This window comes from Symphalangus syndactylus, chromosome 15 (genome assembly GCF_028878055.3).
Source record: "Symphalangus syndactylus isolate Jambi chromosome 15, NHGRI_mSymSyn1-v2.1_pri, whole genome shotgun sequence".
Lineage (NCBI taxonomy): Eukaryota > Metazoa > Chordata > Mammalia > Primates > Hylobatidae > Symphalangus > Symphalangus syndactylus.
Genome location: NC_072437.2, coordinates 13,731,402 through 13,751,936, shown reverse-complemented (window position 1 = coordinate 13,751,936; position 20,535 = coordinate 13,731,402). Strand labels below are relative to the sequence as shown.

Below are 20,535 nucleotides of genomic sequence, written 5' to 3'. Positions count from 1 at the left end.
TGTCTGACACGCAAAGTAGTGACTTTTTAAACTTCATTCATTGTTTTGGTGTCTTGGAACTTATGCAGAAGCAATACAAAGTCAATATTAATTTCTAAAACTATTTTAACATTTGTTCTCTGTATTTCCCATTTCCTTTCTAGGGAAACTTGTAGATCAATGGGCTTTGCTGTAGGGTGGGTGAGAAATTGGCTTCTAAATTTTCCCAAGTATCTGAAACGCCTTCCTCTGCCCACGCCATCGTGGAAGTCTTTCAACTCTGCTGAAAGTCTCAACTGGACTTCCTGGCAAACTTCTGAGCCCTGCGTCCTTCACCCAGCCCTTATGACAGTCCCGCAAAGCAACATTCAAATAGCCTCTCGTAGTTTCAAACTTGAGACCCTCAATTCTATATTCAGAAAGATTCATTTATCCCAGGCTACCACATGCTTTTGCATGGTAAATCATAACTCTAAGGAGAGCTCTGATGGCCACAGTAGCTCAGTAACTGCAATGAACCTATTAGTGCGGTAGGAAGAGTTTCCAAAAAAAGAAAATAATAGATGTCATTATGTGTAGATTAATATTATAATTATAAATTAAACTGCTTCTAAATACAAATCTCTCATGTATTAATAAAAAGCAATTATTAAATGCTCACTACATTAAGCAAAGAGATGTTGGTAAACATTTCTTTATTTGCATATCTTGCATATTATTTCACACTAAAGGTTAAACTCTTAATGTTTACTAAAATTCCACTTGCGCCCAGTGGGAACTTAGAATTTGCAAAGCATGCTTCATGAAGTCATGAGCTAAAGTAAGAAGAGAGACTCCGGGTCTGCTGGCATGTCAGTGGACTTGGGCTGCATCCATGCACTAGGGACATGCGTTCACTGCCCTAGTGCATCTCATCTCTAGTGCGTCCACTCTTCCCGTACCACTACCTTCTTTCTCCCACCCCACCCAGGGGCATTAACCTTCTTAATAAATGCATCTGATCAGTTTCAGTTCCCTGTAAATGTCATGCTTAACAGAAGCTTTCACTGAAAAAGTCTTACTTTCAAAGTCTTTACTAAGGCCAGGCACGGTGGCTCATGCCTGGAATCCCAGTACTTTGGGAGGCCAAGGCGGGAGGATCACGAGGTCAAGAGATCCAGAAGATCCTGGCCAACATGGTGAAACCCCATCTTGCCTAAAAATACAAAAATTAGCACACGCCTATAGTCCCAGCTACTTGGGAGGCTGAGGCAGGAGAATCACTTGAACCCAGGAGGTGGAGGTTGCAGTGAGCCGAGATCACGCCACTGCACTCCAGCCTACGAAAGAGAGAGACTCCGTCTCAAAAAAAAAAAAAAAATAATAATAATAATAATAAAGTCTTTACTAATATAAATACATTGTTAGGCTTCCAAAAGCTTAAAGTTTCCATTTATTTTACCTGGTAACTATTTTACATTTTCAAAGATTTCCCTATTATTCTGCATACTTGGCCACCCCATCTACCTGTTTCATTTCAGAATGCTTTTATTTCATAATAATTATTCCTTACTAAGTATATACTCTACCACTTTATTTTTTCTTATTGTTGTTGTTACTAATTCTTGGTAAGCTACTCTATGTATCAAGTTTTATTTAAAAATAGGTTTTCATTCTGTGCTTTAAAGTGTAGCTCTTGAGCTGGGTGCAGTGGCACATGCCTGTAGTCCCAGCTACTTGGAGGCTGAGGTGGGAACATCACTTGAGCCCTGGAGTTCAAGGCTACAGTAAGCTGTGATCACGCCACTGCACGCCAGCCTCGGCAACAAAGCTAGATCCTGTCTCTAAAAAAATAAAATAACAGTGAAGTGCAGCTCATAGGTTGAGATGCAAGAGTTTCAGTTTGATCACCAAGAGTCTCCTACCTAAAGTTTTAGAGTCCACCTTGGGGCAAATAACAAACCAGTGGTAGACAGCAGTTCCCTAATAAACTGAAGTCTGTAGTAACCAAGCCACTGGAAAATTCAACCCAATTATAATTTTAAACCAAAGAAATTAAGAAAAAAGACTTCATTGCTTGAATGTGAACAGCTGTCTGAGTCACCTAGGCTTTAACAACACCTGGGGCCCTGGGAATGAGGCTGACGAGAGATCTGCACATAGTAGGCGTGGGCTCCAAATGTGCTCATCAGCTGACTTCACGTCCTCACGAGTTAGCCTCAGATATGACCCAAAGGATACATGCCATCTCTTCCTGAAACAGGGTGTCAAATTATATATATGTATGCAAAAAAGAGTAATTCACTGAGCAAACCAAGTTTTGTCTTTTTCTTCTGAATCTGGTTTTAATGTAACCTGTCATCCCCATTTTTCTGATTTATGAGCTCCATCTTCTCTAGATTGATAACTTCTTGAGGAAAACATGCTATTTTACCACCTTTCACTGCTGAATCCCTGGCCCTTAAGCACAGTCTCTGGCACAGAATAAATACGAAATGAATGAGTGAACGAATGGATGGATAGGTGAAGAGAAAAGGCAATGCACAAGATTTACCTATCAAAATCCACCAATGGTCCTTAAAAATGGTTTTGTCAGTAGAGATGCTGAATATATTCATATAATACATTTATTTCAATACTATTAAGAATTCTAGTGTTTTTTTCTCTTTGGGCATGTATACTTAATGAATACTGGTAGCACAGGGTCCCAAATTCAATGAAGTTTTCTTTGAAAAAAAAAAGGGGGGGGGACAATTTTTCAGCAAAGATTCTCATCAAATTATTTGCCACAATAATTTTAAGGAAACAAAAAAATTGATACAAACCTATATAGCTTATCTTAATTTCTATAAAATAAATGAATAAAATTATACTTACATATAATGTAATAATCTTTGTTCTTCTGAAATTCTAGACCCCAGAGGTTAGGGCTGAATTCTTGGAACTTGATGGTGAATTTGATATCTTGGTCTGGTTTGGCACAGTTGAGGAGAGGGGTATTTTCCTTCTTAATAGTGCATCTGTCTGCTTGGTCTTTATCAACCATATAAACTTTATAATATTCATACTGGCCAACAGTTTTAGAGTCCACTTTGGGGCAAATAATATCCAATTTGTCTCCTATCTGTGGGTATAGTACCAGTCCTTGTCCAGGTAGAAATCTAAAAGCATAAGAAAAAAAAGCCATTGAGTTGATAAAAATTAACAGTATTAATGACAGTTACAAGATAGCCAGGCAATGCTGATAATCCCAAACTATACATTTTCAGATTCATGCTTTTATTTATCAAAAGTCTCTTACTTCAGATCAATATGGGATGAATGTATTTTGGAATTAAGCTTTAAAAGAAAAAGGAAAGACAGAGAGAAACCACTTCCCTTACTCTAAGCCATAGGATCAGAATACCTGCTGACATTTCTTTACCACCCCCTCGCTTGTAATATTTCAATACTCCTTTGTGTAACTTTACAGTAACTTTTCCTCCACGGTGAGTCAGATCTCCCACATGTTTGTTATTTTTTAACCATTGGCAGCTTTAGTTTATTGGGCATGCCACAGAGAGAGCTCATCAATTGGAGGGAACAGTGGATCCACTAATACTTTGTTGTCTTGTTAGTTTCCATGTGCTGTTGATGTTAATTAACAGACAAGTTTCATCAAGAATGTTTCAAATTACTTATCATAATTAGCCAGTCACTGATCAAACAATGGGTTTTTTATTACACTGAACAAAAGAAATGTCTTACAAACGCATAAAAGATAACCAGAAATAATTAGTTGTGGTATTGATTCAGCTGCAAAATGAAGAGTCCTCTACTTGCAAGGACAACAACTACTGTCCCTGCTCTACAAATCTTTTTTTCCTTCCCTTAAGATGTATTTGCTCCAATTAATTCTCAGAAGCAAATCTTTAGAACTAAGACTACTGATACAATATCCCCTTAATGCTTATAGCTAAAAGCCTCCCTCCTCCCTTTCCTCTTTCTTGGGAGCCATGTTCCTGAATGATCTTTAATGGGGAGTTTCTCTGAAAAACTGAAACAAGAACTTCCTAATGAACATCCTTCTACAAGTGCTAACACTAACAACACACTTAGAAATCCCAGCTCGTTCGTAAGCAGCCAAGCCTGCAGGCTCATTAAAATATTAAAGCCTGAGAACAAAGAATCGCCTCTGAATCCTTCCAATCCAACCCTTTCTTTAACCAGAGACTCCCACCAGCCATGATGACTACAGGGTCATAATTCACTAAGAGATAAAGCAAGGATGATAGGGCACCCCCAATTTCAAACCCATACCAAGGGAATAGTTTATGATTTATGCTATTGAATGGTATTAATTTTCTGAAAAGTGCCTGAGTGTGGTTACAAAGCAGCACAAAACATAACAGAAATCATATTTTGGATTCATATTAAAAACCCATACTCTTTATTGGCAGGAAAAATGTATGTGGCTGTTACCTCTTTCTTGGGAATGTGTTACTGTACAACCCCCAAAAGGAAGGATGGTCCCCTTTTTTTTAACTGAGCTCCTTTAGCAAGGACATATGACATTCATTCATTCAAAAAAACTTTCTGTGAAACAGAACTCAAAATGAATTTTTATAACAATGATATATTTAAAACAACCATGTGTATACTGTTGAAGAATTCTCTAGAACTTTTGACAAATGCAGATCACAGTGGAAGCCTCTCTGTGGTATCCCCTCAACCCTGTGAATGGCAATGTATTCTCTCTAGACAATTTCATCTTCTTTATGGACAAAACACAATTCAGTTTCTCAAGTAACAGACTGAATCAGAATGTTTGTGGATGAGGCTAATTTCTTTATCTCCCCCAGCCCCTCCAACACACACACAGTAATTCTGATGTGCTGCTGAGGTTAAAAAACTCAGGCAAGATGCCGGGCTGTAAGTACAAACTAAATTCCATAAACGTTAAATTGATCATCTTCCTGACATTTCCTTTTTCTGCCGTTTTATTCCTTGACCTTTTTAGGACATCTTTAAGGTTTACAAACACCAAGAGTCAATTCCTGCCTAGGGTTTCTCATACCACTCCAAACCTTTTCTATCCTTAATCTGCTCCTTTTGTAGCCTGCACAGACAGCACTATATAAGAGTTAGCTACTATTAAGCGGAAGTATTCCTAAATTACAAGCCCTGGGGGCTTCCCAGGCTTCAGAGATTAGGATCCTTAACCAAGCCAGATGTACCCATTTCCTCAACCATTCATTCAGCTCTTTTAAGAAAATGCATTACACCTCCTCCCAAGCTGTACATCTCTGCAAATCTTAAAACTCTCCCACATTACACCCTATGTCTCAAGTTTGGCTCACTATGCTCTTTCTTCATTCAAAATGCTCCCAAGATCCTGTTTCCTTCACAAGGATTTTTTTTCCCTGCTTAACTAAAGATTCACAGGAGGTTTCCTCCCAGGCCATGCAAGTCACCCCTCTTGACTCTCATCACTCACCGTCTCAGCGACAGCTCTTGCTGGTGCTGATGCGGTGAGATCAAGAACATGGGACGCAGGGGTCGGTGTGGCTTCGGGGATCTCTGTGTTTGAGGGCATATTTTCAGAAGGCATAAGTCACACAAATCATTTAATAAGCCTTTTAATTCATTTTCCAAACACGCCAGGCCTTCCTTGATGTGAAGTTTTCATTCAGTGTGTACTGTCCAACTTTGTTAAAAATCTATAATGGTCAGTGATGGCAATCCAGGGGGATACTTATCAAAACGGAAGTGTGGCGGGGAGGCTCACATTTCAATATGCATATTTGATATGCTTGTAAAAAGTAAATCGTGACAAAACTCACTATTCCTGATGATTCCAAAAGCATTAATTCACCTTTCAGAACACATTGTGGCAAAACGTGAGGCAAGAATTTGATCCTCGGCTCTTCAAAAGTAATTGTTTCTAGAGCTCATTAAAACAATGATTGTTCCTTTAATTAAATCAATACAAAAGGCCTCAATCCTTGAGTGCTTTAGCAGCTTTTACTTTTTAAGCGTATACATAAACAGCCATAGCACACAGTCACTTTAATTGAAGAAATTATGGCTTCTCAGTGGACAGAGTGCAGTTGAGCTGAGGGCCTGAACTACAGCTCTCCTGGCCATGTTTTCACTACGTGCAGTCTGCGTTATTGACTCTGCCTCCCGGGAACTCGCACACTTCCTAAAGCACCATGGCAGCAAACAACAGTACTGTGAGTGTAACAACTCAAGTAACCTATTTTGTGCCAGACGTTATGAGTGACAGAAAAGTGGAGTTCGCTGATCATTAGGAATTTATAGTCTAGCTCCCTGAGGGCAGGCAAGTCCCACAGGTGACTAATTCAATATTAAATGCCCAAGGGGCTGACACAGAGTAGATGCTCAATAAATAATGTATTAGTTGAATAAAAAATAGGAATGAACAAATAGAAGCTAACATTTATACAAATTGAAGTCGAATTAAGTACCGCTCTTTGCAGATCACAGACACGATAGGAATTCTGAAGACAGAACCACTGAGTCGGGACAGGACATACTGAGGAGGAGAGACTGGATTTCCGCAGATGCCCTCCCGGGCACACTGGCGTTTCTGGAGATCAAGGAGCCCTGCAGATGCAGTTTCTGACCCCTTCTCTCTGGAAAAAGTTGGTGAGTATTGGCAGTCTTCTACAATCCCTCTCTACTTAAAATGCAAGGCAATCAGCCACCTCCAGAACCACTAATAATACAAACACAGCTGCTTTTGAGCGCTTGCTTTTGGCTCAGCACTGTCCAAAGCCCCACACATCCCATGTTCTTCATTTCAGCATGACACATGGACCTAACACACAAAACAGGTGAAGACACACTGGTGCCCCATGAGCATGACAGGAAAAGCCCCCTTTCTCTGCGCACTTTTCAGTTTTGACTGCAGCACATTCAATTATAACTCCGGCGTTGCAAAACACATTTTTTTCCCCCAAATCAAGCTGTCCATGAAGTTAAGGGAAATCAAGACACGCACATGTGAGCGTCACATGGAGAGCCAGGGAAAGTCTACCTCCACACCAAGCACACATCAGTGGTGTCTGAAGGGAAGGGGTTTCTTTCGAGGCAGTCATCTGAGACCACGGCTCAGATGTGCAACCCTTCCCCAGGAGGCCAGGAACCAAAAGGTGAGGAAGAAACAGACCAGCTACATGGCACTTGTGTTTTACATTTAATATTACATATGGACTCCAGACAATTATGCAAATAGCAGAATATATATGAAAAGCAAATGGGGTGAGTTTCCTAATACTATCATTTTTTAATGGAAAACAATTGAGTTCCATATGTTATAATCAAGTCAGTAAACAGAGTTCTTATTTTTGAAGTGATGGGGTTTATATTTGAATTCTGTTACTTTGATTGCTTAGACACATTCATAAATCAAACTACACAGCACATCTATCTATGCCCTAAATATTTTGTAATATTCAACAATACACTTTTCCTATGCTGACTTTGAAAGTGTTAAAAAGAATTATGATGATGATAACTGGCTAGTTTTAAATTACTAAACTGACTTTCCATTATGGATGCCAAATACAGATTTCTTTCTGTGTGTTCAGATAATGTTCATCTTGTAACCAAAAACAGCAGAGGGAAACTGCCACAGTTACAACCCATACCACATGGGGGGAGGCTGTTCTTGTTAAACTTTGCCCAGACAGAGAGTGGTTAGAGAAGGTGTCATTTAATAAAGTCTGCTGATTTTAAGCCCAAATAAAAAGCAAAGACCACCAAGAGTGATTCATGTCCCACGTAGGAGAGAGAACTGAGCCAGACCAGTTCCATCTCTGAGCAAAGTCAGAGCAGGCTCTCTCTACTGTCTTCCTGGGAGGGGAAGGCTGCCTCTTCCTTTCCATCAAGAGAATCTCCAGGTTCAGGACTGCTTCCCAGGCCATGGCGTGTGGCTTGGCGCATTCTCACTGGAGGGCCTCCCTGGAAACCATGGGAAGCTGCTCTAAGAGTGAGGCATACTGAGTGGAAATAGGCAACTCCAGTGGTTTTTCCCAGTGAATCAGTCCTAAGCAAGACAATAGGTGCCCTGCCTTTGAATCAAATATAGAGACAATATAATGTGGAAAAAACTGGAAACACTCAAGTAGGGCTTCCAAACCTAACACGCCTATGGTGAAATGATCTGATATTGGAACCTATTTTTACTCCTGGATTACCTATTGAACTTCATCCAAGCTTTTTCCAAGTTTTTCACCAATCTAGACTCTAATACTTCTACATGGAAGTATTAGACTTTGGCTAAGTCTAAGAATCTCAATTAGACATAAATATTTAGTAATCTAAACTGGATCTCTAATAATTTAGACATTTCAACTTCACAGTCATAATTGTAAAAACTTTAAAAAATAGTCATTATGTTGCCAGGCGTGGTGGCTCACGCCTATAATCCCAGCACTTTGGGAGGCTGAGGCAGGTGGATCATGAGGTCAGGAGTTCAAGACCAGCCTGGCCAAGATGGTAAAACCCCGTCTCTATTAAAAATACAAAACTTAGCTGGGCATGGTGGCAGGCACCTGTAATCCTAGCTACTCGGAGGCTGAGACAGAGACTTGCTTGAATCTGGGAGGCGGAGGTTGCAGTGAGCCGAGATCGCACTACTGCACTCCAGCCTGGGCGACACAGCGAGACTCCGTCTCCAAAAAAAAAAAGTCATTATGCAACACAATATTCTTTAATATTAATAGACTGGAACATAGCATAATTAATGAAGACAACAGAAAGTTTTAACCTACACCACGAGCACATGCTTGTTTAAAACACAGGCCTAATACACTGAAAACATAAACCAGCCACTTGGAGTTCAGAAGTCATCTCATGTGATTTTCATTCACAGACCAGACCATGGCACGTTGGGATGTCAAGCCTGGACTTTTCTGCTGACCTGTATTGCATTATCAGGTCTCAGAGGGTGCCTGGGAAATGGACGAAGGCAGTGGTCGCCTGATCTATTTCTGCACTTTGCCCAGTGTAATAGGAGGATCCGTGGGAAGCCAGCAGTGGAGAAGTTTATGGAGAGCTGTGTAGTGAACCCGAAATTGCACTCCCTGCTTCCCCTCCCACCCATGGCTACTCCATTTTCCCTGCTTCTTTCTTCCTCTGACCATACTACATGCAGCTTAGCACAAACATCTGATGGCTTCTTACAAGTTTTCTCAAGGTTGGCCAAAGAGTGTAGATTAACTGAGAAGAAAACCCAAATCGCTGGGGGGCCGCTTGATGCTGGTGTCGTCTCTGAAAACACACACGAAATGTGTGACAATATGCCTGGTGGCTCTCTTGAGGGACGCAATAGATCCACGGAGGGAAACCATGGAAGGATATGCCAAAGTTTCCAAACAAGGATGTGTTAATATGTTAGTAACTGACTGCAAGAATATTTAGCTGACACAGAATAAAGAGATCAGAACACAAAAGATACAAACAGGAACTACCAGTTTCTATGTCCAGACAGACAACTAGGCCAGGTAAATCCCAAATTGAGACAGACACGATGACAGTGCTTGGAAATGCTGTGGGAAAGCTTCTATTTAAAAAGCATCAGATTCGATCCAGAGCCACTTCTACCTAGTATTACACACGTAAAGATCTATTTAAATATTTAATATTTATGTGTAATTATGGCAGTTATCATGCACTTGAGAAGCAGGGCCATGTTACTCATGTAACAGGACAAGGTGAGTCCTGACATGGATGCTGGTGCACGTGCGAGCGGAATAAATGTGTGTGGGGGGAGAAGGCCCACACATAAAGCTCTTCTACCTCTGGGGCAAACTGCCAAGCAGGGCGAGATTCATAATCAATTCGCATTACTCTCTACAAAGAATTATTTTTCTTTTCATTTCAAAATTATATTAGTGTATATGATCATTGTAAGCAGATGGCTAATTTCAGTTGAAAATATACACATCAATAATACATGGCATGTTGTTCTGTTTATTTTGCTGACTGCACGGAGACAACCATAAACAAATGGTCACACACACACCGCCTTTACCTGAGGCCACTTTGGGCTACTGAATGGTGGACTTAGAATGATTTTTAGCTTTCTGTGTTTTCTTTGCAATAAATAGTCAATGCTTTTGTGATAAGATTAAAACATTATTTTTTAATGTAGTTTCAGAAAAACTTTGTGCTATCTTTCATAACTGACTTTAAAAATAAGCATTTAAAATATTTAATGCCTACAGACTTAACCTTTTGATGCAATTCCCTAGCAAGCAGATAAATAAAATTATCCTAGTTGAAGGTGTGGCCTATTTAATACATAAATCTGAGTCCACAGAAGCTGTAGTAACAAACTTGTTTACTCAAATAAGTGAAAAATAGGGAATATATACAATTTATGCTTAATCACTGAACTGTACAAACATTTCAAAGATTCTAAATCCCAGCTTTACAAAGAAGCTCAGGCCTAGCAGTTGCAAACCAAAACTCATGTAATATTACTGGTTTATTCCCAAGCCAGTGTTCTGTATTAAGTACACTTCGAATTTACCCCATTTTGAAAAACATCTACTTCTTCCATAACAGGCTTTAACTTTTAATTAAATGCCAAAGCTTACAGTGAAGAAGAGAAGTCACAGTGCAAACTGGTTCGTCTGCAATTCCGAATGCGGATGAGCAGTCTGCAGTTCTGCTGTAATTGGCTGGTGTTTCCAGTCACCTCCTGACAAAGGATGCACGCTGCTCTGGATAAGCCCAAACCCTTGACCCTTCACCCCACCATGTACTGCGGGCCTGCCACGTCTATACGGAGCTAGAAGAGCATTAACACCAAAGACCAAGGCTCCTTTCCGAAGTGCTCTGTGCACTTAGGAATACAAATACTCCCAAAGAAGGACTTTGCATCATGAGCATGTGAATTTGATGGCACACTTCATAAACAGGCAGGATCTTCAGTCTTGCATGTCTTCCATTTAATGCTAGATTGCTGCAACAGCTTAATAAGGTATTCTCTCAATGCCCCAAACATAAGAGTTTTGTTATAAAATGAATAAATAAAGGCAGGGCCTACGAAAGACACACGCAGTAATAAGAAATACTTGGAAAATGTTTTTTCCTTTTTTGTGGATAGCACTTTACTGCCCCCTTTTGCACTTTAACATCAGAACAAGTTTCTATGCAGACTTATTCTGAAATCAGAGAAATACTGGGGTGTAGTTATAGGGTGTCAGGTTTATACAGAATTAGGTTACCAGATACCACTGCTTAGAGTAAAAAGTAATTACCTTAAAACTTCCAGCGAGTGCGCCACTATCTTCTCAGCGGCTTTAAACCTCCAAGAAATAAGGTAGTAATTGGAGGCTTTAATTGACATTTTCTGCTTTAATTTGAATGTATATGTGTGTTGGAACAATTGCCTGTTTTCACAGGTGCCCCTTCTTTCACACTTTCCTAAAACAAATATCATCTGCAACATGAACCTGATTTATTCAAGGAAAAGAAAAGGGGTCTAAGAGCAGGCTATACAATTTGGAACCATTAAAGTGTTATAAATCTGAGAGCAAAGACTAGATGGGTGGGGGTGGGGGGTACAATTCACACCAATGACAAGCAAAATCTTTTCAAGAAAAGGAAAGATGAGAAGCACAGAAATTCAAACACATGGTGAGCTGATAGGCACACAAACCAGTTCAGCAACTCTTCAAGGTGAGGTGTATTTGTGCCTCTTCATCATGCATACCTTTGAAAAAAAGTAATTAAACTACAGTCTAAAGGAAAGTTTTATTTGTCAAACTTGAATCTGCAATAACAGAGCTAGAGGGCTCCCAGTTCCTGGCCCAAAGACCTCAACTTGTATTTGACAGAGCTGCGTGTGATGCTGTGTATCCTTTTATTTAAACACAATCCATTTTCCTCTGTCAGTCTACAATTAGCATATGAGTCAAAATAATATTAAATTTCACAGCCCACAGTGCTGCACAATTGAATGAAAACTGACTCCTTTTGATGTGAATCTAGTTTTTCATTTGTGATGTAATGCTCGAAATCCTGCTGGCTGAAGTTAATTTTATTTTAAAATGCTCCAAGACAGTATTCTCATAGTTTAAGCTTTTTTTTTCTTCAGGAAAATAACAGAAGTATTTATTTAATTTTTATCTGTGCCATGATTTTCACTGTCATAAAAGCCTCCAATTCACAGAGGGGCATACCTATAACTGGCTGAGGCTAAAAAATCATCTACTTTTGGTATTAATCATCTAGAAGTCTAACTTTAAGTGGGTGATCCCCAAATATCATTGTTGTCTTTTCAAAAGTTGAGACTAGTTAAATCTCTGCCATGAAATTAAAGACAAAACTCAACCACCTATCTCAAAATAAAAATGCAGGTCTTTATTTGCCAAAAAAAAAAAAAAAAAAAAACCCACACAAACCCCCCAAAAAAATCAGCCTATGAATTTCATAGCTAGATAAGAAAAAATGTGGAGATTTGAAGAGTAAGGCTGGGATGCTACGTACAGTGGGCAAGTGAGAAGGGGTGTGATCTCACAAATGCCAAATTTCATCCTGCTGGCTTGATCACGCTGGCTCCATTACTAAAAGGAGGATTTCATAACCCTCAGAGACAAGATGCACTGCAGGCTTCTTTCCCAACTGTAATTTGTGTGCACCTGTACAGTCTTGTTCCAAACCACGCTTTTAGCAAGAGTCTATAAAGGAAGGTGGAACTCTTGTTATTTATAGGTGAGGCACCAGAAAGAAAAATGGTTTTCATAGAGAAAGAAATTCAAAGGGCATTTCCAGCTGGTTCTCTCTTGTTTTAGATATGAGTGTTCAAATCCATTTGCTCATTTACCTGAGTGGGAAAAATCGTGGAGATGAAAGGCTCACGTAAATCATACAGGGAATGCCTTGGCATTGAAAAAACTCAAAGAAATGGAATTAAGCTACAGTGACAAGCATAACAATATTGCAATCTAGAGTTAGGGAGAGCATATCTTTTGTTTTAACCCTCTGCCCATCCCTTTCCTTCCTACCATCACATTTTTTTTTTTTAACTACAAAGAATTTTGCCTATTGACAAAAATGATTCACCCATGTATTATTAAAGTGAAAGCTTTCCCTTTTGGTGGGACCAACAGCCCAGCAAGGGGCTGCCATTCCTGCTCCTCCAGGACTGAGTCTGTCTTGTTTACCATGGGACCCTCCCTCTGACCCCCGACCAGGTACCTTGCATAAATAGGTTGCTCAATAGGTGTCTGTGTAATTAAAGAATGAACAAATTAATAAGGCATAAGATGAGATAAAACTCTCCAAGTTCTCTCTTGCTATAAGAGATTCACCTTGCCAGTCAACCATAATCAGCCTAGTAACACAGTTTACAAGGCTGTGTGCAATTGCTTTACGAGCAGGCTGCTTCACAGATATCTCCTTCCTGGGCTTCAGAGGAGTGTCAGGGCTAGGTCTGCTGTGGGCGTATGACAGGAGACATTTTCCTGCACGTCTCAGGGCTTTGCCACAGCCCATGGAGTTAGGGAAGAAAAGGAAGAAAAACAAAGCAGGCTACAAAACAGCCAGGTCTGTACTGCTAACATCAAAACGGAGCAAAATCAGACTGGGTTCCTGACTTCCATAGGGATCACCCCCACAACTGTGTACCTTAGGAAAATAGAAACAGTGCTCCACTGTAACTTCGTGGACGACCCATATATTTCCTGCTTAGTCACCACATCCAGCCTGGAATTACCTTGACCAAAACCCAAAAACACCCCAGAAGTTAAATACTATAAGTGGCTCAAACAAGCAGCTACTGAGAACTGCATGAAAGTAATTGGACAAGGAGGAGGAAGGAGGATGTGCTGGGGACCCTGAGTTCTAAAAGGCATGAAGATTTGGTTGTTGGAGACCTCTGGCCGGCGGCTGCATGGTCTCCAGGTAAGCAGATGCTAAGCATGGTGAAAATGCAAACCAAGGGGCACCACTTGGAGTCAAGAGAACCCCAGGCCCACCAATATTCACCGCCTGGCTTCCTTAAACAAATGGCTCCAAACTTGCAGAACATCAAAAGCCAGATGGGCTGTACTGAATGAATCCACAGGCAAGAAGCCAGAATCCCAGTTTGCTGTAGAAATAAGCCTGGACTTGATTTGAGTCTTCTCAGCTCTGACAAGCTGGAAGCTGGCACCGATCCCAAAATCGAAAATAAAATGGCATTTAATTGTGACTAGACTTTAAAAAAGATGTCATACTATCTCCTTAGCTTGACACACACTCAGCATCTCACCAAATGGATCTCCCCTCAAAAATCTGACCTCTTTTTCTCCCAACAAGAAACAATCAAATGTTTCAATTTTTAAAAGGAAAATGTTACCAGTCAAAGGAATAATACTCCATATATGCATGACTATTATATATTGTAATAACTCTCCAGTTATCCTTTAAATGGGCTGATCATTATTCTGTTTCCGTTGGGTATAACCTTATTATACCCGAGATTTGACATAACCTTATTATATCAAAGATTCAAAGGTTCCATTTAAAACTACACGACCATCATAAGAAAGTGACTATAAATCAAAATGGATAATGACAGAATTAAACCAATTATACCACAAACTTTTTGATCCATCATGTATGCACTGCTTTAAGCAAATGCATGCTTAATTTAGTTATATGATAAAGACTACTCCATGCAACAGCATAAGCAGGAGGCAGAGGATTAAAAGAGGGATCCTGGCCCCAGACGAGCTGGGTTTAAATCCACTTATTAGTTCAATATGACTTTGGCTAAGTTAATTAACCAATTTGGCCACAGTCTCCCCATTGGTATTATGGATATATTAAAAGTACTTCCCTCATATGGTTACCATGAAGGTTTCAGGAGTATTTGTCAGGCAGTTAGAATAGCAGCTGGCACATAGTGAGTGCTATACACAAAATGCTGTTAATAAAACAACGTCCACCAGTTAAGCAGTTTTCTAAATATCATGTAATATCAATGTAAAAAATGCAATACTGCCCATCCCTCCAGGTTGAATTAATGTATTCATTCAACAACCCAACTGCTCACAGTACTCTCTACTAGAATATACAAAATGAATTCAAAGAGCCTCCTCTCAGTCCACAGTTGCACAGATGAATGAGAAAGTCCACGGTTAAAAGTGTTATTAGAAAGCACCAAAAGCAGGAAAGTAGAGCAGAGAGAACTTAATTTAATAGGACAAAAGAAATACAAAGGGTGTTTCGTGTAGCAGACAAGTCATAAGGAATGAGTAGAAGTTTGGCAGGTAAACAAAATAAATTAACATCAAGGAGTTTAAGGTGAAAGTATTATGCTATAGTCTTTATTAACAGAGTATTTTAATTTTTTCCTTGTATGCAAAGGCAAATTGAACCCGGCCGGGCACACAGTACATATTCAACTGACTTTTATTAATAACAACTGGTGTTTTATTGATTGGTTCATTGTGCCAATCACGGAGCTTAGTTCTTTAAATACAGTAAATGTTGACCAAAATTTTGTTACTCTTTTATTCAGCACTATTATGTTATTGTCCCTATTATAGAGATGGGACAACTGAGAGACACTAAGGCTACTGCTCCTAAAGCTACACAGCTAATAAATGGCTAAACTGGGATTGGACTCACATAGCCAAACTCTAAAGCCTGTGCCCTTAACTAAACTACAATGGCACTTGCCCTGCTGTCTCTGCAAAACCGAATTGCCTCACCTATCCAGGATCATACTCATTTTGAAGAGCAGTAGGTACTGATAATTCTCACATGAAAGTAGCTGAAATCAGTGACTTAGCTGTTCCTGTGAGGGGTCTGTCTTGAGCAATGGCCTGATGTAGGGAATCCTGGGGCGTGTTCACAGGTGGACGTGATAGACACACGCTGCCCTTGGCGGAAATACTGTTTCTTTGGCTTGCTTACTATTTTCTTTATTTCGGTCTACTGTGACTTTGCTTAGAGATGCCCACAGTATTTCAAGACTCAAGCTCCTCCTCCCTTGGGCTGTTTCCGGACCCCTCCAGGGGCAAATGCCATTCCCTTCTTCTGTGTCCCCACCTTGCACCAGGCACCTACCTCTAAATGTGCTTGCTCCCACCTGGGCTTCTCTCTACTGGACTTAGACTTTAAATCTCGAGGGTACAGGTCACTCTGCCTTGTATTGTTAGAGCCGAGTAACGGGCCTAACACTTAATAGTTGCTTGCTGAATTAACAACAAATACTCCACCATCAATGGTTAGATCCCTGATGCTCCCCCAACAAGGCAAGGACCACAGATTTCTTCAGAGATCCCCAAACAGCTTTAATGTTGAGTTGTTTTCCCAGAAAGGTTGGTGTAGGGCGAGGGTTCTCAGTGTGGCCCTGAGGCAGCAGTTGCGAGCGTCACCTGGGAGCTTGTTCAACATGTGCATCTTCAAGCCCCATCCCAGACCTCAGGAATCAGGAACTCTGGGAGTGGGGTCCAGAAACTCCTGTTTTCTCAAGCCCTACAGGGGATTCTGGTGCCCTAAAGTTCAAGTGCCAGGGACCTCTGAGCAGTCCCATTGTCTCAGGTCTCATCCATGTCTAGTAGCAGAAGGATGACAGTTAAGACAGGCTAAACTGCCATCAACACAAATCTGGGTTGTCTGTCCATTCCACTAATACTTACTGGATGCCAATGCTGGACAGAAGTAGGGACTGATGAAATGAAGAAGGTGTGTCCCTGACTTTTAGGACAGGTAGAGTGGTGAAGACTTGTATATCAATCATGACGTACCGTGTATATGGTTCTTTCTAAGTACATCTAAGTACAAAGTGCTGTGGGATTATGAAGAAAAGACTTGAAGAGATCACTCTTGATCTGTGTCAGAAAGACAGAGAACATGTCTAGGAGAAATCAAAAACTTTACTGGACAGTCCATTATAATAATGATCCATTTTCCCATAGAAAGGGGGGATTCGAGGCCTACGAGAACTTGCATTTTTTAAAAATCTAAAATGTACCTTGAATATAGTTCTGATAGATAAGTAAAAGATGACATTTTCGAACTTCTTCTGCAGCTAGGTACATTCTCAGCTGGTCTGGAACATGATTTGCCCTGCCCCACTCACTCATTAGACAATTCTGATGCTGGGCAAATGTTTTAGGGCCATGGTAAGCCCAGGTAAAGGTGTGGAAAGAGCAAGGATTATAATTCATCAGCTATAACCCTAGGCTGGAAGAGATCGATTGAGAAACACTTCTGGCTCTGAAGGTCGGAAATTCTTTGCTATGCACACAGGTTAGGTGCCCCGCAGGGAATGTGGATGGGGAACAACAGTAGACTAGGCAGACAGTAAGGGGTTGCACCCACCCCACTTAAACACACATCCACCCCTGCCAAAAATGCTAAAGCATCACTGGCTTTCCTCAAAGACAAACATGTTGTCTCTACTGGTTTCAAAAGTCTGGGTAGCACTCATAATTACTCTAGGGTGATACGAGAGTGGTGTACACGGATAAGGCCGCAGTGGCAATGGGGATGTGGGTAGCAAGTATGGGAAGACAGATACAAATACTGTAATTAAAATTGGATGCAACAGGATTTAAATTGAGAAAATAAACTGGTAATATACATAAATAATTATAATAATATATAAAAACAATAAAATAATAAAAATAATAATATAAATAAATTAAGTATGGCAGAACAGCAGTGGTTCATTCACAGCGCTCTAAATGTATGCCCGCCATAGAGTAGTGTGAACGCTTACCTACTCATGCTTTAGAGAATGAAAAGAGCACACTATTAATACTCCACTACTGCCCACTTTTTCTTCCTATTTTGTTTAGAGAATTATAAGGGCAGAAACAACTTGTTTAATGGAGCTTTCCCTTCCACGTTTTCTTATTTGAAATCAGCAAGTATGTACTTACCAGCCACAGAATGCTTTGGACTAGAATTACATATTTGAATTTATACATGAAAGGAAAATATGTTAATAGTCTAGAGGCACTGCTGGTTCTCTGCTGGAATAACAGAAATAGGTTCGCCTGGCATTCAATGTGCATGGAAAGCATTTTATAACTGGTCACCTGCTCTTTTCACTGGTTTGCTAGATCCTCCTTCCTTATCTCTAATACTTCTGAAATATCTTCTCACAGGTAGACTGTAAAGCTAAATGTTGGATGAAGGTTAGTAAACAAATGGTAGGGCTTTCTTGAATGACTGCTTTAATCACTTTAACCCTGTTTCTGATAGAAAGCTGGAGGCCAGGGCAATTCAGCTTTTTCTTTTGTCATTTGCCTGCCATAAATATGCACCAGTCTGCGTTTGAAAAGCTGAAGGAGGCGGCAAGCTTGCTGGACATTTATCATGCTCTGTTCCCTGTTAACAAGCAAATACTTTAGTTGAATGGGCCATTAGCAATCATTGTCGAGTGTAGAATGCAAGGTGCTTCGATGTGACCAGCTTGTAAATTAGGGGGTAGCCCCTCTCTGATGAAGCTAGACAAATGAAATGGATCTATTAATACAGATTGCTGAATTAAGTTAGAAAAAGAAAGTAAAGTAACAGGCACTGGATATGGCCAGCCTATACGCAACACTTTAAAAATGTTTTTAGTCTATGAAAGCTACATAGTAATGGCTACAGTAATTCCCATAGTAACAAGAAAAACAGGCAACAAGGGCCAACGTATCTACAGCCCCAAACAGATGCTCAAGTCAGTTGAGAATTCGGAACAAAATCAGTGAAATGGGTCTAAACTATAATATTTATGATTTAATGACCATTTTTGTCAGACACAGAATCCAAGAGTCTAGAAGGGACCTATGTTGCTGTCAAAAAAAATAAATAAATAAATAACAGCACTGAATTCCCCTTTGTAAAACACACCAAGATGCACTCCATCAAGAAAGACACTTAGGGTGTTTGCTGCCTTTGGCATTTCCAATGTCTTGAGAGTTCAGACTCTTCCAAAGTGCTGAGACTTTCCTGTAATGCCAAATAGGGGGCAATCGAGCAAGTATTTCCTTCTGGCTTGACCCAATTGCGTATGTCACTCTGCATGGAACCCAATCGTGGTTTCAATGGCTTATTTTGTTTAATGGCTGAAATGGAAAGTATGGAAGGCAAAAACAAAAGTCTAGCTTACTTACAAGGTTGTTCAGGACAGAGGGCGGTAAGATTCAACAGCACAGAGATTTTTTTGTTTTTGACTTTAAGGCTGGGCAGCACTAGCATTTTTATAATCCTGTAATTTATACTACCTCTAACAGCCTACCCCATTCAACTCAAAGTTTTAAGACTCACATTTACGAGTAAAATTACATCTAGGTAGAGCCCACTGCTTTTGGCATATTGGATTACTACTCATTCGAATTAAAACTAAGTTCCTCCCTCCCCTTTTAAAAATTGTATTATATCTTTTTTTCCAGGGTGGGAAAGACAAAACTCACAGAAGAGCTCTGTGGCTGAGGGAGAGGGACAATGTGTCCTGTTTACCTTTGCTTCTCCCATGCAGTGGGAGAGGGAGCTGGTCTGAAAAGATGGCTGAAATCAAAAGGTCTCTGTTTTCTTTTCAGATAAACCCAGCCCTACCTATCCCCTCTGGTCTCTGTTCCTTCCCAGCATGTCCCTGCCTGAAGCCCAAATAGATTAAGGCAACGACCGCGAAGTGCAGTTAATCCTACAGAACGGCTGCCGCTGTTAGGCCAGGAGTTAAAAAGGAAAATCTCCCAGGCCCTAACAACTGCAGTGATCTGAAGTTTTAATCAGCCCCAATCTCAATCTATAAAAAAGGCAGTCAATGAAATCTACCTTTGCCATATTATCCACCACCAATGAGCAAGAACTGAGCAGCTTTTCTTTACCGCCTCAGCCATCCCAGACCACAAGTAGAGCTTTCATACTTCCTAATCCCAGTTTCCAAGTCTGTGTGGTTCTCACATAATGCCCAACAGCCTGGAGGCAAGGGCCTTCCTCCCGTGCCCTTTTCAGAGACGTGTCATTTCTAACATCAAGCTAATCTATATGTTGCCATGGCTTCACCCTTTATCTGCCTTTACATCTTATGAACTGCATGGATTTACCACATTATTTTTATCTGAAAGACAGAAAATGGTGGTTTTATTGCCATACAATCAGATTACTGCTGCTAGTTTCTCTATGCCTTTTTACCATACTTCAATCAAAAGGGATCAGTTTCTTTATACTCTGCCCTTGATTTACATCACATCTGTAAAGACCTAGTCTGAGTTGTAATCCCCTTATTAACTATGACCAGGGTTGATTTGCCTAAAAATAAAAGCAAATTGTGTCAGACCCTTTCACTTTGTTTTTGATTCGGAACTACAAAATGGATTACTAAAGAAATCTTCAGAGTTCACACGGCTAGTATCGTGCTGAATTTAAAATGAGAATTAAACAAGTTAAACAGGGGAGGCATGTCAACGGTTTACATCTTCCATCATGGGAGAAGGGCTGAATTGCTGATGTCTTTGTATTCTTTGGCTTTATAGAGACAATGAAGCCACAGGAGTTTTTCCAAGCTGTTCGGAACATGTCCCATTTGCTATCCTTCCTTCTTTGCTGTTCTTATATTCCTCCCCC

At 40.3% G+C, this 20,535-nt stretch overlaps 1 protein-coding gene across 4 annotated transcripts in view; it reads right to left on the bottom strand.

The window, feature by feature from the left end:
- The window catches only part of EFNB2 (ephrin B2), a 45,839-nt gene that overhangs the window by 19,896 nt on the left and 5,408 nt on the right, over nt 1–20,535 (bottom strand). For all 4 annotated transcript variants that reach the window (XM_055244545.2, XM_055244547.2, XM_055244546.2 and 1 more), the window contains exon 2: nt 2,836–3,119. In XM_055244545.2, the coding sequence (XP_055100520.1) occupies nt 2,836–3,119 (284 nt within the window). The remainder of the gene's footprint in view (nt 1–2,835; nt 3,120–20,535) is intronic.